General features: G+C 36.3%; 1 protein-coding gene across 4 annotated transcripts in view; it reads right to left on the reverse strand.

Moving 5' to 3' along the window:
• Window positions 1-523: 523 nt before the first annotated feature.
• Window positions 524-24,801, reverse strand: part of LOC117314678 (DIS3-like exonuclease 2) — a 31,468-nt gene continuing 7,190 nt past the window's right edge. For 3 of the 4 annotated variants that reach the window (XM_033868763.1, XM_033868765.1, XM_033868766.1), the window contains 20 exons: window positions 24,732-24,785; window positions 23,675-23,776; window positions 21,673-21,951; window positions 20,599-20,740; window positions 19,568-19,655; window positions 19,216-19,315; window positions 18,640-18,796; window positions 17,601-17,713; window positions 16,532-16,639; window positions 15,944-16,012; window positions 15,316-15,423; window positions 14,200-14,336; window positions 13,046-13,169; window positions 12,565-12,624; window positions 11,454-11,540; window positions 7,567-7,714; window positions 6,639-6,766; window positions 6,066-6,170; window positions 5,382-5,540; window positions 524-2,719 (listed from right to left, as the gene is read on the reverse strand). In XM_033868763.1, coding sequence (XP_033724654.1) covers window positions 2,681-2,719; window positions 5,382-5,540; window positions 6,066-6,170; window positions 6,639-6,766; window positions 7,567-7,714; window positions 11,454-11,540; window positions 12,565-12,624; window positions 13,046-13,169; window positions 14,200-14,336; window positions 15,316-15,423; window positions 15,944-16,012; window positions 16,532-16,639; window positions 17,601-17,713; window positions 18,640-18,796; window positions 19,216-19,315; window positions 19,568-19,655; window positions 20,599-20,740; window positions 21,673-21,951; window positions 23,675-23,776; window positions 24,732-24,785 — 2,307 coding nt within the window. In that variant the 3' untranslated portion in view covers window positions 524-2,680. Of the gene's footprint in view, window positions 2,720-5,381; window positions 5,541-6,065; window positions 6,171-6,638; window positions 6,767-7,566; window positions 7,715-11,453; window positions 11,541-12,564; window positions 12,625-13,045; window positions 13,170-14,199; window positions 14,337-15,315; window positions 15,424-15,943; window positions 16,013-16,531; window positions 16,640-17,600; window positions 17,714-18,639; window positions 18,797-19,215; window positions 19,316-19,567; window positions 19,656-20,598; window positions 20,741-21,672; window positions 21,952-22,637; window positions 22,740-23,674; window positions 23,777-24,731; window positions 24,786-24,801 lie in introns of all 4 variants that reach the window. The other variant, XM_033868764.1, reaches the window with a different exon arrangement.

Raw genomic sequence — 24,801 nt, forward strand, 5'->3', positions numbered from 1 at the left:
TGAGGCTGCATATATATACAAAGTTTCGTCAAAACCCATTCATATTTACTCAAGTTTTCCTGTTCACATAAAAAAGTAAATGGATAAAATGGCAAAGGGTGATAACTCAGTACGTTACATTCAGATTTATTTGATTTTCGAACTCATCCGATATATTAATAATAGAAGGCTGCATATGAAGTTTCATCAAAATCCCATTTACATTTACTCAAGTTATTGTGTTCACAAGAAAAAGTAAATGGACAAAACTGCAAAGGGCCATAACTCTGTAAGTTACAATCAGATTGGTTTGCTTTTCAAACTCATCTGAGATCTTAATGATATAAGGCTGCATACCAAGTTTCATCAAACTCCATTAATATTTACTAAAGTTATCGTGTTTACAAGAAAAAGTTAACAGACGACGCAGGAAGGATGACGACGGACAAAAGATTATGGCAATAGGTCACCCTGACCAATGGTCAGGTGACCTAAAAGTCATATATCCGTAGAATTTCACATGAAAAACAAATGGAGGAATGGCTGTAATTGAAATATTTTATTCATGTCCAGTTAATATATTACTTAGTACCAATTAATTTATATATCAAACAATGTACCAGTAGTAACATCATAATATTCACATTTGATGCGATATCTGGACTGTGGTGCAAAATGTAAATGTTTTTCAAACCCATCATTATCCATTTTCATATTAACTGCTTCAAAATGTGGGAAACAATGATTTATTATGGTACTTTGTCTTGATTTCACATTAATGAACATGTGCTCTAATAATGGATATTAGGAAAAAGTTTTAATTGTTGGTGATGCTTTATTCTACACAATCTTCTCCCGAAGAATAATGAATTATAAGGAGATTTTATTTTCTATTTTAATCAACCAGGAAAACTTCATGAGATAAGTTTTTTTTTTTTTTAATTCAAAGCAGATGACAGAGGCCTGAGAATCAAGTAATTATTATTTTTCAGCCAAAGATTTTTTTTTTAGAATGAAGTCCTTTTCTCTGCCTGTGGTATCATTCTATGTCCATCACATGGTGTATGACAGACTAATCGTCTTTGATGATTTGATTCCAAGACAATTGCCATTTTTATGTCTATGATCAATTTGATATTTTGGACCAAAGGTAGACTGAATTATTGTGATATCTTATCAATTGAATTAATGCCAGACGAATAAAAAAGCTGATAAAAACATAATAATTTGACCAAAGATCTAGACTAAACAATACCATCACGACAGACAAAATAAATTGGTTTTATTTTCATGTTTAAGTCCAACATTTTAATATACATGTACATGCAAATCAAAATTGTGTCCTTTAATACTGAACAAATTTCATTGTGTTGTATATTATTATAATTACAAGACAGTATTTCAGAAAAAAAAAATTTAACAGTGTCTAAAAATCTTTTATTTATATATATAAATAACATATTCCACAAGTTGTATTTCAATGCTGGTGATTCAACAACTTTTCAATGACATTAGTCAATACTATAACAGACAAGTATATGATTGGAATGGTTGCAAGAGAAATTGAAGTAATCGAGGTTTGGCATCATAACTTCCACTAAACTGAATGTTAGACAAATGCCCTCTCAATTCTTATAGGAACTCATCTGATAATTTCAAACATTTTAAACAAAGAATCATGCATAAACCTAGAGACAGTCACTGTTACATGTTAAAGTCTGTCATCCTTAAAATCATATTTTAATTTCCCTTACAAATTACATGTACAAGCAAATATGTTCATATTTATTTCTGGTTATTAGAGAGGGCAGAACTTGCACAACAATTACTTGCTAGAGAAATTAGGATTTTGGAAAATTTTATGAGTAATTTCATAAAAGTTCAGACATTTTTTCAAACAAATAGTTTTGGTCTGTTACACAACCATCTACAAAGAGTTTAAATAGGTCGTCTGATAGACTGACAATACTCTGTGTTCTATATAAGGGATTTGTGTATATTCTCAGGAAAATCACGAAGACATTTCAAGCCTTCCGTAGCTATGGAGGTCGTTAATAATTGGACACAACTGCCAATGTATGTATCCTATAGCTAGCACTACTGTATAACCACCCCAATTTCACTGTTTTAATATTATACTGAGCATTTATGACTAGAATCGCCTCCATGTGTTATACTTGGCCATTAGAGTTTCATCAATATTCCTTAACTTCAGAAAAATTCCTGAACTTAAATATTCTTTAATAGACTATAAGAAATTATCACAGATTTTAAAGAAAGTTTCTAAAACTAGAATTTTCCCCTGAATCAAATGTAACGTCTTTCTCAGTATGGAAGTTAGAGACTTTTCTGTTGTTATGGACTTGATGAAATTACACCAGGCCGGCTCATTTGACAGAAACATTATGTGTTGCAAGGGTTCATTCAACCGGATCCTCTACATGTATCTACATATGTTATTCGGAATTGTATCTTTTGGTTGTCAGTTCATTCAACCGAATCATCTCCACTTATTTATTACGCCAATTCATAACACCAAATTATTTCTTTGCGTTATGACAGGTCATTCAACCAAATCACCTCCTGTATCACCCCAGTTCATTTAACTGGACCAGCTCGAAGTGTTGCACCAATACATTTGACCGGACCACTTGATTGTGTCCCCGCATTCATTAGACAAAATCGCCTCCACTTTTCACCTTCATTCTACTGAATCATCTTCAGGTCGGTTTAATGTTGCCTGAAAATTAGACAAATGATAGGAAATACATTGACATCAGTATGTAGAAACACCTGTTCAGAATACATCTGCATTTATACTCTTACTGTATACAAAAATTCATTTTATCTTCACAAACTAATCGGAATCAATTAATTTTATCTTACCAAACCAATTCAGAATGAATTATTTTTACATAAAGATTCTGAATCAATTTCATGATAAAACTGTCTGAATATCAAAGAGAGTTGAAAACTGAGAGAGATCTCGGGATAAGATAAAATACAGAAAAATGTTTCAAATCAATGAAAAGGAAAACACAACACTGAATATATTAATGTCACAACAAAACATACCAAGTTTCAAAAAGATCTGTTACAAACTTAGAAATCTCCAGAATACTTCACAACAGATGTACAGACTGATCCATACGAAATACTTCTGTCCAAATGTGATGAATTGACCTACTTTCAGTGTACCCCCTAACCAACCTACATTCAGTATACCCCCTAACCAACCTAATTTCAGTATACCCCCTAACCGACCTACTTTCAGTATACCCCCTAACCGACCTACTTTCAGTTTACCCCCTAACCGACCTACATTCAGTTTACCCCCTAACCAATATACTGTCAGTACACCCCCTAACCGACCTACTTTCAGTTTACCCCCTAACCAACCTACTTTCAGTTTACCCCCTAACCAACCTACTTTCAGTTTACCCCCTAACCAACATACTTTCAGTATACCCCCTAACCAACCTACTTTCAGTATACCCCCTAACCAACCTACTTTCAGTTTACCCCCTAACAGACCTACTTTCAGTATACCTCCTAACTAACTTACTTTCAGTATACCCCCTAACCGACCTACTTTCAGTTTACCCCCTAACCAACCTACATTCAGTTTACACCCTAACCAACATACTTTCAGTGTACCCCCTAACCGACCTACTTTCAGTTTACCCCCTAACCAACATTCAGTTTACCCCCTAACCAACATACTTTCAGTGTACCCCCTAACCGACCTACTTTCAGTTTACCCCCTAACCAACATACTGTCAGTATACCCCCTAACAGATCTACTGTCAGTATACCCCCTAACCAACATACTTTCAGTATTCCCCCTAACCGACCTACATTCAGTTTACCCCCTAACAGACCTACATTCAGTATACCCCCTAACCGACCTACATTCAGTTTACCCCTAACCAACCTACTTTCAGTATACCCCCTAGCAGACCTACTTTCAGTTTACCCCCTAACAGTTTACCACGTAAACCAACCTACTTTCAGTTTACCCCCTAACCGACCTACTTTCAGCTTACCCCCTAACTGACCTACCTTCAGTATACCACCTAACCAACCTACTTTCAGTATACCCCCTAGCAGACCTACTTTCAGTATACCCCCAACAGCCAACTTTCAGTTTACCATGTAAACCAACCTACTTTCAGTTTACCCCCTAACCGACCTACTTTCAGTTTACCCCCTAACTGACCTACTTTCAGTATACCCCTTAACTTGCATTGTGGAGAGTATAATAAATACAGAGGAGCCCACTTATTTGCATATCGGTTATTTGAATATCCCGCTTATTTGCATAAAATTCTCAGGTCCCGATTTTTTCCTTCTTTATCTTTGTATTTTAATCCCGTGTATTTGCATCGACTAAAACACCGACTCCCGCTTATATGCATATAAAAATTCCAAAAAATCGAAAAATTTCAATTGATTTTAGGGTATTTTTGTGATTTTCCCGTAATAAAAGTTTTATGAAATGTGTTTTAACTTACATATTGATTCGACACGATGTACAACGTTATCTTATCATTGGTTCACACTTCGTAATTACAGGTTACGTTCGATGCATCGATATCGACATTAAGTTATTATTCAGACCATATCAGTAGCAATGTGCAGAAGAATTACTGAATAAAATATGTATAGGCCTAATCTTTTGATGAGATTTGTTTATTTATTATAGCATCGATCCAAACCTGTGTTCTGTGCACTTAAACACTCGCTGAGGCAGGTTGCGATCGCCATGATTGTTTACTAGGCGCGTTGCATTGTGGGGGCATATGTGTAATGAACGACAACTCTTTGTGTGTGTGCGCCATTTTCCAAAACAAACCCAAACGACAATAACATGTCACGGTCATTTAAGACAGTCTATTGCTTCAGCAGTTCATCATCTATGATCAAACAACTATTATACTCATAGCAGGAACACAACGCATCTCGAGACGATAATGAATGTAAATTGAAACGATGACATTGTACATCGTAGTGCCAACCCACGCGCGTATGACCGATATCGGACCCAGAGACTCGGAGTGACAAGTAGTAAACGATGAAGTGTATGCAAATATTTGTACATTTACAAAGAATAACAACCCATGTATTTCGTATTTACTCTTATATTTTAAATAATGTTTTTTTTTTAAATATATTTTTAATGCAAATAACGTAAACAATCATAAAGCGCCCATTTTGAGTACCGACCTGACGATCTACATGTGTATAAGAGGGGCCAAAACCCAACTCCGCCTATACGAATACTCCGGTTATTTGCATATTTTGTCGTGGAAAAAGGGGTATGCAAATAAGCGGGTTGCTCTGTACTCACAAAAATCTGCAAAATTTTAAATCAGTTAGAAACACCGTTACTGAGTACTCACCATCCATGACAGAGGTAGCTTCCCTTTGGTAATTGTACAACGGACCTTGGAGAAGATTGCCAACGTCTGACTTATCTCCCTTGTCATTCCATTCACTTGCTTCCAAACCAGAATTAGTTTTTCTCCGTTCATGTAGGTAGCTGTCTTCAGTGGTAAATTCTGTAAAATAAATATATTCTTATTGTTTACCTTCTTCTGAATATTCACGAAACGAAAGCCCTTTTACTCGTAAAACAATTTAATTTGTTAGAATATGACAAACTTTTGCAATTTTTGGGCTCTTCCTCCCACAACCATGAGATGACATCTCCCTCTATATAGCATTTCATTTCGCCGTCCAAAGACGATTCATGACAGTTTCAGTTAAATGGAATATACAAATTTTATATCCCAGACCTGTTTATGCAACATCGAGTCCTAGTCCCTTCACCAAAGAAATAGTTTCAGACCTTGATCCCATAATACAAACAGAAGAAGGATTTCAAAGTTTCCACCCTCTTCCCCCGTGCCTCTTTGTCCCTTTTGTCCTCTGTTGTACCAATATTTAATCTATTCATCCATTGATTTAATCTTCATCCAGATTTTAAGTTGACAGAAAACAAATGACTTTAAAAGACTTATATTAAGACTCGATAAATGATGTTTCTCTGCGATATAGTTCAGCAAAGGGATGGTTCAACTTACTTCAACGTAGACCCGTTTACTGAACCCGAGTTTGAGAAAGTAGACATCTACAGAATGATCCAGGACACCTGTTACCATAGCAACTGCTTCCATTGGTCCTGTTTCCTGTAATTTTAAAGAACATTGTAAACCAGTGTGATTGATAATAAGAAATGATCAACATGATTAAGAGTGAAAATTATCGTGTATCAGGAATATCAATGGGCAGTTGTTGTTACAGTAATGTCATGAATATCAATGGGCAGTTGTTGTTACAGTAATGTCATGAATTGTCAATGGACAGTTGTTGTTACAGTTATGTCATGAATGTCAATGGGCCATTGTTTTAACATCAATGTCATGAATGTCAATGGACAGTTGTTTTAACATCAATGTCATGAATGTCAATGGACAGTTGTTGTTACAGTTATGTCATGAATGTCAATGGGCCATTGTTTTAACATTAATGTCATGAATGTCAATGGACAGTTGTTGTTACAGTTATGTCATGAATGTCAATGGGCTTGTTTTAACATCAATGTCATGAATGTCAATGGGCCATTGTTTTAACATCAATGTCTCAGATCAGTTTACCTGTATAAAAGCAGAGAAGAAGACTTCTGCACAATCCTCTGATACATCTTTGGCTGCCTTCTTCCGATCGTTACATACACCACAAATTTTGTCTAACTTTGTTTTGTCATTGTTCAATTGTGATTCTTCTGCAAAAGTAATAAGAATATGGCCAATAAATTTAAACACGTTAAATAAAATGTTAAGTTTCCGTAGACTGTCTCATAATTAATTAAGCAAGCATGGCCTATTATTCCTAGCTAGAATTTACCCTCCGTGAAGTTGTAGATATATGGTTAAAGTCCAAAAGGGCCTGTTTAGGTCTTAAAAAGTACTTAGTTGATTAATATCAATTCTGTTTACCTGTGATCTTATGTAAGTTCCTACAATACAGGTATATCATGTTCTGTGTCAATTATCATGACAAGTTGTATAACGTAGTGAGCATGTTCGAGAGTGGTCCAGCTATTTTGTGCATATGAATGAGGTATATTCATTGTGGCAAAATAACTTGGGTAAAATGGGCCAAATAGTATTATAATCTAGGCTTATTACAAACCATCTTCTTCAGGTTGGTAAGCATCAATGTGTATGGACTTGGGTGTATCACAACCAGTGTCAGATTTGAGCGTGATGTTTCAGTAACTACATTATACAATGGTTTTGATATACCAAAGTGCATTGATATTTAAACATAGTTTTTTTCTGGCATTCTCCTATCTAACAAGCCTGGTCTATCAAACATGTTATGTTATTTCTATAAATTCTTACTCAATTCTTGTACTACCAGATTATGATTAAAGCGTATGCTCATTACATTATATTATACATGTTCAATATTAATAACATTATTTCAACAATTGTAGTGATGACTTGCAAATCAACAAACATATTCTCCCTGCAGAATTTTTTGGCTATGCAATTTGTTATCCTGAGATTCTATACATACCCAACGCTGATGAAAGTGCTCTGTGAACCATGACATCAGCGTACCGACGGATCGGACTAGTGAAGTGGGTATACAGGGGAACATTGAGTCCAAAGTGACGAAACAACGTTTCATCTTCTAGACATCCATTACAGAAATATACAGCCAACTGCAATCAGAAATACATTGTAACAAGATATGCTGCAGGAAGATCTTACAGGAATCCTACTCAACAATCATCAGATATCCTCTATATATCCTACTCCATCATCACTAGATATCCTCTATATATCCTACTATCCTCTATATACATACTCGTCACTCACTAGATATCCTCATATATCCTACTCCACTCACTAGATATCCTTATATATCCTACATCCATCATCACAGTACTCAAATCTATCACATCACTGAATCTCAATCACTACATAGATGTCCTTATATATCCTACTGGCTACCTCACTAGATATCCTCTATATATCCTACTCGGTCCTCACTAGATATCCTCTATATATCCTACTCGGATCCTCACTAGATATCCTCTATATATCCTACTCATCATCACTAGATATCTATCCTCCTAATAGATCACTACCAGTCCTCACTAGATATCCTCTATATATCCTACTCTATCCTCACTAGATGTCCTCTATATATCCTACTCGGTCCTCACTAGATATCCTCTATATATCCTACTTGGTCCTCACTAGATATCCTCTATATATCCTACTCCATCATCACTAGATATCCTCATATATCCTACTCGGTCATCACTAGATGTCCTCTATATATCCTACTCGGTCCTCACTAGATATCCTCTATATATCCTACTTAGTCCTCACTAGATATCCTCTATATATCCTACTCCATCATCACTAGATATCCTCTATATATCCTACTCGGTCCTCACTAGATGTCCTCTATATATCCTACTCGGTCCTCACTAGATATCCTCTATATATCCTACTCGGTCCTCACTAGATATCCTCTATATATCCTACTCGGTCCTCACTAGATGTCCTCTATATATCCTACTCTATCATCACTAGATATCCTCTATATATCCTACTCGGTCCTCACTAGATATCCTCTATATATCCTACTCAGTCCTCACTAGATATCCTCTATATATCTTACTCGGTCCTCACTAGATATCCTCTATATATCCTACTTGGTCCTCACTAGATATCCTCTATATATCCTACTCGGTCCTCACTAGATATCCTCTATATATCCTACACTATCATCACAAGATATCCTCTATATATCCTACTTGGTCCTCACTAGATATTCTCTATATATCCTACTCTATCCTCACTAGATGTCCTCTATATATCCTACTCGGTCCTCACTAGATGTCCTCTATATATCCTACTTGGTCCTCACTAGATATCCTCTATATATCCTACTTGGTCCTCACTAGATATCCTCTATATATCCTACTCGGTCCTCACTAGATATCCTCTATATATCCTACTCGATCCCCACTAGATATCCTCTATTTATCCTACTCCATCATCACTAGATGTCCTCTATATATCCTACTCTATCATCACTAGATATCCTCTATATATCCTACTTGGTCCTCACTAGATATCCTCTACATATCCTACTCGGTCCTCACTAGATGTCCTCTATATATCCTACTCTTTCTTCACTAGATGTCCTCTTTATATCCTACTCGGTCCTCACTAGATCTCCTCTATATATCCTACTCTTTCTTCACTAGATGTCCTCTATATATCCTACTTGGTCCTCACTAGATGTCCTCTATATATCCTACTCGGTCCTCACTAGATATCCTCTATATATCCTACTCCATCATCACTAGATATCCTCTATATATCCTACTCTGTCCTCACTAGATATCCTCTATATATCCTACTCTGTCCTCACTAGATATCCTCTATATATCCTACTTGGTCCTCACTAGATCTCCTCTATATATATCCTACTCGGTCCTCACTAGATATCCTCTATATATCCTACTTGGTCCTCACTAGATATCCTCTATATATCCTACTCGGTCCACACTAGATATCCTCTATATATCCTACTTGGTCCTCACTAGATCTCCTCTATATATCCTACTTGGTCCTCACTAGATCTCCTCTATATATCCTACTCGGTCCTCACTAGATATCCTCTATATATCCTACTTGGTCCTCACTAGATCTCCTCTATATATCCTACTTGGTCCTCACTAGATCTCCTCTATATATCCTACTCGGTCCTCACTAGATATCCTCTATATATCCTACTCTATCATCACTAGATCTCCTCTATATATCCTACTTGGTCCTCACTAGATATCCTCTATATATCCTACTTGGTCCTCACTAGATCTCCTCTATATATATCCTACTCGGTCCTCACTAGATCTCCTCTATATATCCTATTCGGTCCTCACTAGATATCCTCTATATATCCTACTTGGTCCTCACTAGATATCCTCTATATATCCTACTCGGTCCTCACTAGATATCCTCTATATATCCTACTCCATCATCACTAGATATCCTCTATATATCCTACTCTGTCCTCACTAGATATCCTCTATATATCCTACTCTGTCCTCACTAGATATCCTCTATATATCCTACTTGGTCCTCACTAGATCTCCTCTATATATCCTACTCGGTCCTCACTAGATATCCTCTATATATCCTACTTGGTCCTCACTAGATATCCTCTATATATCCTACTCGGTCCACACTAGATATCCTCTATATATCCTACTCTATCATCACTAGATGTCCTCTATATATCCTACTCCATCATCACTAGATATCCTCTATATATCCTACTCCATCATCACTAGATATCCTACTCCATCCTCACTAGATGTCCTCTATATATCCTACTTGGTCCTCACTAGATCTCCTCTATATATCCTACTCGGTCCTCACTAGATATCCTCTATATATCCTACTTGGTCCTCACTAGATATCCTCTATATATCCTACTTGGTCCTCACTAGATCTCTATATATCCTACTTGGTCCTCACTAGATATCCTCTATATATCCTACTTGGTCCTCACTAGATATCCTCTATATATCCTACTTGGTCCTCACTAGATCTCCTCTATATATATCCTACTCGGTCCTTACTAGATCTCCTCTATATATCCTACTTGGTCCTCACTAGATCTCCTCTATATATCCTACTCGGTCCTTACTAGATATCCTCTATATATCCTACTTGGTCCTCACTAGATATCCTCTATATATCCTACTCGATCCTCACTAGATATCCTCTATATATCCTACATGATCCTCACTAGATATCCTCTATATATCCTACTTGGTCCTCACTAGATATCCTCTATATATCCTACTCGGTCCTCACTAGATATCCTCTATATATCCTACTCGGTCCTCACTAGATATCCTCTATATATCCTACTCTTTCTTCACTAGATGGCCTCTATATATCTACACTATCATCACAAGAGATACGTAACCTATAAAAGGACATCTTATTTCCACATCAATCAAATGGTGGTTGCTAGGGACGGGGTAACTCTATCTGACAAAGGTAGGGAAAGACAGCTGACACGCCCTTTTACACTTCTCACAAAAGGGTAGTGCCATCATTGTACATAACATAACCATGTCGCAAATGATAACCTTATCAATTTTGACGTATATTTCATGGGACACTGATGATGGCATGATAAATGTGCGAGAAAAATAATCAAATATGGGTCTGTTCCATGGACAGGGATATCTCAACCCTTATGTAAAAATTTGTGCTGGCCAGCCAAACTCTTACACGAGGGTTTAGATATCCCTATCAAGGAACAGACCGATGTAAGATTCTTTTATTCAATTATCACTACTAGATATATACTCTAAATAAATAGCTTAATCATCACTTGCTCCTTGTGATAAGAAAACCTACCTGCATTGGTTTGGAACACATCACAGAAAGTATGGTCAGTTTTCCAACATCATGTGGGTTTTCTACAGCAATAGCATTCAGGCTTTTCTGTAACATTTATAACATTTTATAAAACACATTTAGAAGTCTGAAATAACATTTCTTATTAAACAAAGTTGTAAGCCAATAGAAAAGGACAATTTAATAATATTCCAGTAGCAGCTTTTTCAAAACTGAAACAGTTTTCAAAATAAGTGGCAATAATGAAATTGATAATATTATTGTTTGCTTTTTATTACTCTTTTTTCAAATGATACTATTTATTACATTTTTACCAGTGAAATATCAAAAATTATTCATTCTATAAAATGATATTTTATTCACTAGTGAAAAATATCATATTTTGCTGATTTGACCAATCAAATTAATGATTAGAAAATACCAAAATAATTGACCAATCAGAAAGCCCGACATATATGTCAGCACCTGGACAGGGGAAACTACTTTTTTTGTTTACATTAGGCCTAGTTAGCATACGGGATAGGTTTTTCGTTGATAAAAAATGTAATAAACAGAATATCTAACAGTGTCTTCAGTAATACCAAATATATTTCACTCGTGCGGCTAATATTTTGATATTTTTCACTCGTGCTGCGCACTCGTGAAAAATATCAAAATATTAGCCCCACTCGTGAAATATATTTGGTGTTACTGAAGACACTGTTAGATATCCTCTATATGTGTCACCACGGAAAGAATTATTTTGAATTCAAGGATTTCTTGGACATTGATAGTCATGAATTTGTGGTGTTTTATGTTTTTTCCTCAGGATTTTTCATGGGGATCTTTCATATTTTTTCATGGTAATTTCCTATGTTGTTAATAAGTGCTATATAATAGTGTTGGCCAATCACACAATACACAGCCAATTGTATTTACCATATGTACAAAGATAATGTTTAAGAATATCTGAATCACTGCATTGTATATGTGTGACCTCTTGTTCCACACAAAGTATGGCTGAGTGAAAATAAACTCTCTCTCGCCATCTAGTAGATATCTGCTCTCTGTATATAGTTCCACTAGGGAGAGGAAGAGACAGCGATATTTTGCCCTCCGTGTCATTACAAACCTGTAGTGATAAGGATGTTGTGAAGTCCAATGGCACCCCAAGACTTTGACTCAGCTTCCCCTGTAAACAAAAATTTTTTTCCATCATTACATTGAACTACCATAGTAGTCAAAAACACACTACATATACCAACTTTCAAACAAAACTGTAATTCAAACTTAAATCAATAGAACATTGGCAAAATATGAATAAATTACAGATTTGCAAGGAAATCGATAAAAAATGGGCAAAATATGAACAAATTACAGATTTGGATGGAAATCGATAAAAAATGGGCAAAATATGAACAAATTAGAGATTTGCATGGAAATCCTTGAAAAGTACAAGAATCGAACCACATGTTCCAGGATGGTACGCATCTTCTTTTTCATCAATGATACTCAACAAACAAATCTAGGTCAATTGCTGCATCAGATGATATTATTTTAATTTATTCCTTGAAATGAGAACAACAGGGTGTTGACAATGGAGCTAAGTTTACCATCTCCTCAGCAGAACTTTGGTCGGGAGTCGGATGGCGTCGTAGTAGTGCTGTCTCTGGTAAACATTTGTTGATCTTATGAGCGACAGCCATATTGGCCAATAACATGAATTCCTCCACAAGCCTGAAGAAAAGAATAAAATAGCAAACAAACGATATAAAGAGGCCCAAAGGGACAACATTTATTCTGTTTGATAAGATTGTGTATTTTGTGTGGTTTGGTGCAATTGGTTGCAAATTTTCCATTTATGATTAAATCTAAAGTATTGATTACTTTAGATTTAATCATTAATGGAAAATTTGTAAATGCATATATACCAGGTATATAAAAGTCATCAGTAATTTGGTATTAATCAAAATACAACAACTGGATCCTGCATCAATTAAGTCAGTGTAGTTTTAAGATAAGACAAGATATCAAGATATATTTTAAATTTAAATGCAGGTCACATTGATCTATTTATATTATACTGCAGAGCACCAGTTGCTATTTCAAATTCTGCAAGTCATCAGTGAAAATCTATGCCTAAGCCAAATTTGTATTGAACATTTTGCACTCCTGTGACATTTGACTGTCCTCCAGGTAGGGCATAAGGATTGTACCTGCTGCCCCCACTGCATGATCGTAAGAGGCGACTGAATTTGGGATCTTATAGTTTCCTCCTTTCTATTTAAACCACTTAGCCTTTAGCTTAGTGTTCAACCCTGTGAGGAAGGCTTTGGGTTCTGTCCCCAAGTTGAAACATATCAGAGTCTATAAAAATGGTAGTCACTACTCCTGCTTAGCACTCAAATTATTAGGAGTGGGACAACTGGTTCACCTGCTGTCAGTATAATGTGACCAGGTGTCTTCAGCAGTTCTGTATGCTTCAGTGAGGTAGCACTATAAATCAGCAAAAAGCTCTTGACTATCACAAGGAGACTTAACACGAATGTACTGCAGCCTCCCAAAACACACATACGGGGATCACTACACCCATGCATGTCGCACGCATGGAAGGTCGTCCTAAAATGACCTTAGCTGTTATGACATTAAACAATGATAAACCATAAACTATATGACATTTGACCTTGAAACAGTAATACTCTAACAGGAGACAAAATAAATGCCAAGCTAGATAATTATCCCAACACAACTGAACTATTATACTGACCGATTACTGCCTTTTTGTTGAGGTAGATAAAATCCATTAGGCATGCCAGATTCGTCATCTAAATTGAAAGACATCCTGGGCATGTTCAAGACGAGTGCTCCGTGGTCCATCCGCTTCTCTCTTAGATTCACAGCTATCTGATAACATAAGTATCATAAGTGTATATATACTCAACAAGATACATGTAGTTACTCATTCAAATAATTTCAACTCACAACTGAGTCAGGTTTCTATAAACAAGCATACTGGGGTATTGCTTTACAGGGTATTGCTAAAGCAATACATGTCCCCTACCCCCCTCACTAAAAATAGTATCAGTGACCTTGACCTTGACTCAAAAATCCTGAAACTCAAACTTGCCCAAGATATTTTGTCCTTTATCATTATGTGAAATTTGATCAAATTCCCTCAAGGAATGAATCTTCTAGAGCGCTGACAAACTTTGGTGTTACGTACAAGGCAGACAACCAGGAAACCTATAGGCCTTCCCTCGGTTTCACTGATAGGGAACTATAATAATGTTATAGATATCATTTCTGTTAGGATAGAGACTTCCAGGTTATTGATGTCCAAGTAATGGTTGGTCCACTGCACACTCATAAGAACATACATATACTTATACCTACATGTGGAGATTTTGTGAGATTGTTCCATCACATTCTGAGAATTATAAAAACTTTTCAAAATGTAACAGCATGTAAGAGGAGCATAATTTGAAAGTTCAGAAAGCTCTTCTAACACTACATTCTAAGAATTATTATCAACAAAAAGGATTTGAGAACAGACAACCAACTTACAAACCATGGACATTGCCTAAAAATGGCTTTCATTAGCACGTCATCTGATGTTGGTGGGGTATCATCTTTCTTCCTTATTTTTTCTTACATAAATAATTTTTATGTTACTGTATTTGTGCTATCAATATCAGAATGTTCAGCAGGATAAATTTCCCTTTTCTTGTATTATATCAATGGCATGGTTGACATTAAAGTATACACATATTGCTAGGTTAGAAATACCACACATTTCACATTTTTTCCTGGTACTGATTTTCAAGATTACTGCTCTTTTGTGATCTGTTCAACATACAAAATGTACTTATTATTATGTACTCACTTTGTTTAGGTCCAGCACTCTTTTCTTTATTTGTTCTAGAGTGAAGTTGGATGATATTGGAGGAAATTCTTCAGTAGTCCAGGCCTTATCAGGATCATCAATAAATCCCTGAGAAAAGAAATGGACAATTTTACATACCTGTACCAAGAAGAGAATTCCCTGTGAAGATTCCTGTTGAAATTTCTTATCATACATTTCCTTCTGTGACTTCCCAATGAAATGTGCAGAAGCACACTTTCCCTTATCTAAAATTCATCAGGTCCATCCTTATTTCATAAATACATATCTCTTCTCAAACCATAAGGAATGAGTTACATGTATGACCTGATCATGACCATACCAGTCCTCAGCATTACAAACACTGATCAGATACTATGACCAAACCTAATGCGATACAAACATCTGTTTGACCATGATCATATCTCAGCATTATTATGACCAAACCTAGAGCAATACAAACACTTGTGTGACCATGATCACATCTTCGCATTATTATGACCAAGCCTAAAGCAATACAAACATCTGTGTGACCATGATAATATTTTAGCATTATTATGACTAAATTTAACCTAAAGCAATACAAACACCTGTGTGACCGTGATCATATCTTAGCATTATAAACACTTACCTGAGCATGGTCATAGCTGAGTTTCGTACAGGACCTGATAACTGATCTCCCAAACCACTCATGGTAGATCTGTAACAGAGAAATGTTGGGTAAAGCTGTACTGTTGCATTCACATAAAACAATGTTATATCAATTATGTACAATAACAAATGTTTCATTCAGTCAAAATACATATATATATACATTGTATATATTATATAGCCTTTTGTGATCTGTTCAACATACAAACTGGCATATTCAAGCTGTAGATTTATGCATGTCTTACAGCTGACTGAGGACTTTTGAGCAAACAGAACTGCTCTGGGAATGACTACAATTTTACCTCTCTCTAGACCTTCAGCCTGCTCTGGGAATGACTACAATTTTACCTCACTAGACCTTCAGCCTGCTCTGGGAATGACTACAATTTTACCTCTCTAGACCTTCAGCCTGCTCTGGGAATGACTACAATTTTACCTCTCTAGACCTTCAGCCTGCTCTGGGAATGACTACAATTTTACCTCTCTAGACCTTCAGCCTGCTCTGGGAATGACTACAATTTTACCTCTCTAGGCCTTCAGCCTGCTCTGGGAATGACTACAAATTTACCTCGCCTTCTGCTGACATATTCCAGACGACAGAAAAGGTAAGACGATCCTCATCTGGATTCAAGCTACAAAGTTCTTCACAGAGAATGCGTGGCAACATCGGAATCACCTGTCAGGAAATACAGAAATAATGTAAACACTTTTATTGTAGTATCTGTTGGACTAGATTTTCAGTTAAAATCAACAAGTTATGTAGTGGTTTTTTTAATTTACTTTTCTTAAAAGACTCTGACTCATTTGGCACAAAGGACCACCCTATGTGTCCGAACTCAATTTAATAGTAAGGTTGACCTGTGTCCCAACTCAATTTAATAGTGAGGTTGATCTTTGTCCGAACTCAATTTAATACTTAAGGTTGACCTGTGTCCGAACTCAATTTAATAGTGAGGTTGACCTGTGTCCCAACTCAATTTAATAGTGAGGTTGATCTTTGTCCCAACTCAATTTAATAGTGAAGTTGGACCTGTGTCCGAACTCAATTTAATAGTGAGGTTGACCTGTGTCCCAACTCAATTTAATAGTGAGGTTGACCTGTGTCCGAACTCAATTTAATAGTGAGGTTGACCTGTGTCCCAACTCAATTTAATAGTGAGGTTGACCTGTGTCCGAACTCAATTTAATAGGGAGGTTGACCTGTGTCCGAACTCAATTTAATAGTGAGGTTGACCAAAGTGTTACTCTACAATATCAAGACACAAAATTAGATCTTGAATTTTGACCCTATGACCAAGGCACAAAGAGACTGATTTGCCCATTTACAAATTACATACATGTAGCAGATTTAAATGTAAAATGTCCAAAATTTTGGTCTTCTGAAATCTCAGAAAATATGAGAACATACAAACTGAGTTATACATGGAAAGACAGAAAGTTTAATCTTTTCTGTGTACCAACAATGTATAATCAGTTGGTTTGAATTATCTCCCTTGGAATTTCCCATCGTATTTGTGAGGTCTCTGTAAAGTTGGACCTCCAGAGACATGCGGTCTCCCCGAGGAATCAGTGTTAAACATTAAGTATATCATTTTCTTATAAATATGTTATGTTGTTTCTTTGTTAAATAATCTTACTTTATGAGGCAGATAGACACTAGTAGCTCGCTTTCCTGCTACACTGTCTAGCTGCGTATCTTCCTGCAGGAAGAAGGTGACATCAGCAATGTGTACCCCTACATCAAAGGTGCCTGTAGTAGAGAATGGTATATTACACCAGAGCCAAACACTCCAACAAGAGGCCCAATGGGCTGGTATTGCTGCCCTGGCATTAACCCAAGAATCGGATTCCCAGCATGCATATTACTGGCCTAATACCGTCATCCTTAGGCTTCTTGGTTATTCAGAAGACGTTTATAAATAATTTTAACATATATATCTGACTTGTGACCTTGAAAATGAATGAACGTAATTCCTCCCAGCATGCTACTGGCTAAACATCACTCAACCTAGGCTACTGAGCTACTGAGAGGCTGTATAAAAATAAAAAGTTGACAATTGAGGTACGACATACCATGGCATACAAAGGGCGAGGTGAACTCATGAATAAGATGGTACATTTCAGATGATACAGAAAATACAATTTCACGCTCCATTAACACTGTTTTGATTTTATTAATCATAAGACTTGGAAAGTTTGAATGTTTGGTTTTGGTACATTAATTAATAAACGAGAATTTATCTGGTTGGAATACTTCTAGAATTATCTTACTGAGTCAAGATGATAGGCGAAATTTATATTAAGGTACAATTTACTTACTACTATTACTACTCCTTGGGACAACCAATTTATCTCTTAATTAGGCCTGCTTACATGTCCCATCAAATATGTAACTTTCAGCAACTTCTTAGAAATGAATACCTTGTAATAATCCTTGGACAAACATCTGATAGCTATTCCAATAAAATATTTACCCACCCCATGACTCCAGGTTTTGTTTAAGGGTACCACCCACAGAATTCATCTAATAATTATTTAGAGGTAATATGAAGAAAATCCAACCATGGATAGAAGTGATTTATTGTGCAATTTGTGGAGTCCTGGGGTCAGGAAGATATTTCAATGGAATAGCCCTGAGGATATTGGGCTAGAATACATCTTAGCTTTCCATCTTACCATCAGAAAGTTCTTCTATAGAAAGGGCGTCATCCAAGTCCCGGGCTGTTGCTGGATCAATAGTAAATACACACTGGGTTCTAAAGTCCCTACGTTTCGCTAATTGTTTTTGCGGGATTGTCCATGGCAGAGTCTGGATGGGAAGACTTTCCAGAACCTGTAAAACAAAGACACATCATAAGCTGACAGAATCGTCTGATACAACCAATTTCCAGGCTTTTTCTTGTTCATTTGGAACAGGCAATTTTGTTGGGGTTTTTTTATGGGAAGAAAATTGGTGAGCTTGATTTGAAATTTATAGTAAAAAGGTAGTGCAGATCTTAGGAATTTAGTTTTATGACGAAATAATTTCATTTGGGAATTGCACCCATTATCAACCACAAGACGACCCCCCAGAAAAACCATTATCTTATTAACTTGTCAGGTTGTGAAATATATTCCCCCATCCTTTGGTAGAATATCCCATTCCTACATACATAGTTTAATTTTGCTAATGCCACACATGTACAAGATAGACCAACAAATATATATATTATATTTATACACTGCTGACAAAATAAAGCAATTCTCTCTTACTTCAGGAGAAAATTCTGAGTCGTCGACACCATGCTCCAAGAGAATGGCATCTATCCTTGGCTCCATGTCTTTATCCTCTCCGATTTCACGGATCAGCACTCTGGAAAGCCAGGGATATTTATTAGAAACTGTTGACATTTTCTCATCGGTCGGGTGTAATATTGTTCACAGAATAGCATTATAACATTACCCTGCTCCTGTTTTGATAAAAATGGAGCTAAAACAAAATCTCTAATCTGAGAGTCAACCCAACAGTAAAGTAAACCAATTGAAAGAGAAAACTGATTCTAAGTTTAATAAAATCAGATTCACTCTCAATAAAACATGGAGTAGGTTAACAAGGATCACATACCCTTTTGCAAATGCCGAATCATGCGTCCAATCCTGGATTTTGGCAGCAAACAGCATGCTGGAGTAACTAGCTGGTCTAGTGAGAATATCTGTTAAAGAGAAATTTTGTTAATTACTAGTTTACTGTCTACATAATGTCTCTACCTATTGATGGAGTTACTGCATTACTGCAATCTGTCTTTTGACACCAGACACACAGAAAGGACCGAACGACATCTACAGTTACTCATACACATGTCCGTAATGGCACTAGTCTGATGAGACCGGACAGACAGACAGACATAAAGGACAGAAAGACAGACATCTACAGTTACTGACACATGTATCTTTAGTGGCACTAGTCTGTCTGTTGAGACCAGACAGACAGACAGACAGGACAGGAGGACAGACATCTACAGTTACTGACACATGTATCTTTAGTGGCACTAGTCTGTCTGATTAGACCAAACAGACAGACAGACAGGACAGGACAGGAGGACAGACATCTACAGTTACTGACACATGTGTCCATAATGGCACTGGTCTGTCTGATGAGACCGGACAGACAGACAAGACAGTAAGACAAACATCTACAGTTACTGACACATGTGTCCATAATGGCACTAGTCTGTTTGAAGAGACCGGACAAACAGACAGACAGACAGACAGGACAGGAGGACAGATATCTACAGTTACTGACACATGTATCTTTAGTGGCACTAGTCTGTTTGATGAGACCGGACAAACAGACAGACAGACAGACAGGACAGGAGGACAGATATCTACAGTTACTGACACATGTATCTTTAGTGGCACTAGTCTGTTTGATGAGACCGGACAAACAGACAGACAGACAGAGAGGACAGGAGGCCAAACATCTACAGTTACTGACACATGTGTCTGTAATGGCTTTGGTCTGTCTGATGAGACCTGACAGACAGACAGAGAGGACAGTAAGACAATCATCTACAGTTACTGACACATGTATTTTTAGTGGCACTAGTCTGTCTGTTGAAGCTGGACAGTGTAGAATACTGCTACTTGAACATTTACCTGGAGGACAGCTGTCTAGAGATACAAGTATTCTAGGCAGTCGATTGTCTGTTGGACTAAACAACACCCCATCATTAGTCTTCAGGGGCTTAATGTGACCTGCACATATACGAAGATGTTTCCTCTCCAGCACTGTCACTACCTGTATAAGAGATTGGTAATAGTGGCAAATGGCTAAAAATCCATTAACAGTTCATTTATTTCATTAAAACGATTATTATTCAGCAGATTTTAAAAGGCTAACTTCTAAAGTTGCTACACACTATGTATTGTGATAAATCATCATCAGTTGGTTTGGTGAAACAGTCATACTATTGTAAATAATTTTCAAAATATATCATGTCATTCCATTTGAGATTTGTCATAAAATGGAACATGTCAGTACCATTTGAGATTTCTGTCATACAACAGAACATTTCAGTACCATTTCAGATTTCTGTCGTACAACGGAACATTTCAGTCTAATTTGAGATTTCTGTCGTACAACGGAACATTTCAGTCTAATTTGAGATTTCTGTCGTACAAAAGAACATGTCAGTCTAATCTAAGATTTCTGTCATACAACAGAACATTTCAGTACCATTTCAGATTTCTGTTGTACAACGGAACATTTCAGTCTAATTTGAGATTTCTGTCGTACAACAGAACATTTCAGTCTAATTTTAGATTTCTGTCGTACAAAAGAACATGTCAGTCCAATCTAAGATTTCTGTCATACAACAGAACATGTCAGTACCATTTGAGATTTCTGTCGTACAACGGAACATTTCAGTCCAATCTGAGATTTCTGCCGTACAACGGAACATGTCAGTCTAATTTGAGATTTCTGTCGTACAACGGAACATTTCAGTCCAATCTGAGATTTCTGCCGTACAACGGAACATGTCAGTCCAATTTGAGATTTTTGTCATTCGAATTTGCATATTTCTCATGTTCAATTAAAAAATTCAAATATTAAAATAACAATTTGAATCTGATCTGTATTTTTGATTTTACTGAACACATTATTTTATTATATGGAAACAATAGCCCTTATAATGATTTTAACTATCTTATATAAAATATATAGATTACCTTTCCCTTACGCTGTCTTTTCTTCAAAGGAACATCATTTGTGGTAGACACAGGTGCAACACTTTCCTTTGGCACCTCTGGTTTTACAATTGTAGTTTGATCCTCCTCGATTATCACATCAGGAGTGTCAGAACCACATTCAGGTGCGGTAACTTGTGAGCTGGCCTGAACATCTGTATTTAAGTCCAGGGCAGCACACTTTGATTCTAGCTGTTCAACAGATTGCACTGGTTTCTTGTTCTTTTCAGGACCCTTTTTCTTATCCATTTTATCTGCTTCCTGATTCAAAAAAAAAAGAAAAAGCATTGAGGCTAAATGTAAAATTTACAATTTACCTGAAGACATGAAATTTACTTGAAAGATTGAAAATCTTTGAATTTAAATTGAATCATTACATTTTGACATAATTTTTACTATTTTTCACATTTTACACATTGATGCCTGACTTCTTAACAACAGCAAAATATCAGTTTCACACTTCAATCATGAAAAGATAGGTCCAGAATATGTCAATAATATACTGTATAACACCAAGAGAATGAACATTATCACATCACTATTAATTTCTAATATATTGAATGTATTATAAATTCTGCAAAACTTCTTGACCAAATTTGTGACAGACTGATGGTTGAAAGGCAGCATATTTTGCCTCAGGCCACTTCATTATGGGAGCAAAACCATGATTTATTTAGTAAGTGTTACCTACACATTGTTAGTATTACCTGCACTTTGTAAGTATTACCTGCACTTTGTAAGTATTACCTGCACATTTTAAGTATTACCTGCACTTTGTAAGTATTACCTGCACATTGTAAGTATTACCTGCACTTTGTAAGTATTACCTGCACATTTTAAGTATTACCTGCACTTTGTAAGTATTACCTGCACATTGTAAGTATTACCTGCACATTGTAAGTATTACCTGTACATTGTAAGTATTACCTGTACATTGTAAGTATTACCTGTACATTAAGATCCTCAAATATTTGAACTGCCACCACATCACCGGTCAGTGCAGGTTTCCTGTATTCTAATCCTTCAATCACTACATCTGAACCACCGTCCTGTCAAATGAAAAGTGTACTATTGGAAACCATTCTCTTGTATACCTGTAGGCCTTGACATTTAGCAAATGTATGATACACATGCTTGTCCAATAAAATTGTCCTTGCTTTAGTAAACTAGTATGTATACAAGTGCAATTGATGATTGCAAAAGCTCACCGGCGGCAGCAATTTCACTATGCATTCATTTTTTATGTATGTATAAGCATGTCATTTTGAAATTTGGATACTGACCCGAACAAATAAGAAGTTGCGTCAGAGACCATCTTAGCAGATATATGTCACTAAAATTTTAATCCCACTGGTGGAACTTGAGAAGAAGATTGAAATGTGAAAAGTTTACGCACGGCGGACGGCGGACGGCGCACGGCGCACGACGACGGACGAAGCATGATGACTATAGGTCATCCTGACCCTTCGGGTCAGATGACCTAATAACACCAAGAGAATGAACATTATCACATCACTATTAATTTCTAATATATTGAATGTATTATAAATTCTGCAAAACTTCTTGACCAAATTTGTGACAGACTGATGGTTGAAATGCAGCATATTTTGCCTCAGGCCACTTAATTATGGGAGCAAAACCATGATTTATTTAGTAAGTATTACCTGCACATTATAAGTGTTACCTACAAATTTTAAGTATTACCTACACATTGTTAGTATTACCTACACATTGTTAGTATTACCTGCACTTTGTAAGTATTACCTGCACATTGTAGGTATTACCTGCACATTGTAAGTATTACCTGTGCTTTGTAAGTATTACCTGCACATTGTAGGTATAACCTGCACATTGTAAGTATTACCTACACATTGTAAGTATTACCTGCACATTGTAAGTATTACCTGCACTTTGTAAGTATTACCTGCACATTGTAAGTATTACCTGTACATTGTAAGTATTACCTGTACATTATATGTATTACCTGTACATTAAGATCCTCAAATATTTGAACTGCCACCACATCACCGGTCAGTGCAGGTTTCCTGTACTCTAATCCTTCAATCACTACATCTGAACCGCCGTCCTGTCAAATGAAAAGTGTACTATTGGAAACCATCCTCTTGTATACCTGTAGGCCTTGACATTTAGCTAATGTATGATACACATGCTTGTCCAATAAAATTGTCCTTGCTTTAGTTAACTAGTATGTATAAAATGAAATGTATTCATGATCAGTGATAATTGTATGCATGCATGTCCTCTTCAGCACGGAGAGGAAGACGCATTGCTCTTTAAGAAATCAATGTTCTTGTCAATGAGTCCAAATATATAGAATTTAACAGACAACATTTTAACCAATGTTCTTGTCAATGAGTCCAAAGATATTTAATTTAACAGACAACATTTTAACCAATGTTCATTATTGTCATTGCAGGGCTTTTTCTCACTGATTTGAGAAAGGGCCTTTTTGTCTCATTTTGGGAAGAAAATTGGTAAATTGGGAAAGAATTTTTCAAGAGTAAACTGAAAATTTTGGGAATTTGGCTTAATATGAAATAATTTTAATTGGGAATGGGGCCCATAACGGCCCCAAAAAGCTCCCCAGAAAAGCCCTGCAATGGGTCCAAAGATATCAAATTGAACAGACTAAATTGAGAGCTATTCCAGTAACACTTATATCCTACGGGAGAAATTCTATGCATGGTGAGTGCTGGAGACAACACAGCTTATTTTAATGATAATGTCGTGTCTATGGGAGGTCCCTGTTTGATAAACCTGGAGTCCTTCCTTTGGGTTTATATTTTACTGGAATAGCACGGAGTATCAATTTATTATATGACCAACCTATTCCACCATGTTATACATTTGTACATGTAATGCTATGTCATACCTTACAGCGTCATGAATAAATAACATCACAAATGTCTCTGTCATTAAGTGAGACTGGCATGCCGGTCACATTGTAACTTGTTGGAAGAGACACAAACACAGAATCATTTTGTTACTAGTATTACTTGGTGTGACACATTGTAACTTACCGGGTGAGACACATAGGCAGTTTTGTAATCTCTCATTTTGACTCTTAGTTCACCCTGAAATGGAAAACAC

Source organism: Pecten maximus, chromosome 16 (assembly GCF_902652985.1).
Source record: "Pecten maximus chromosome 16, xPecMax1.1, whole genome shotgun sequence".
Lineage (NCBI taxonomy): Eukaryota > Metazoa > Mollusca > Bivalvia > Pectinida > Pectinidae > Pecten > Pecten maximus.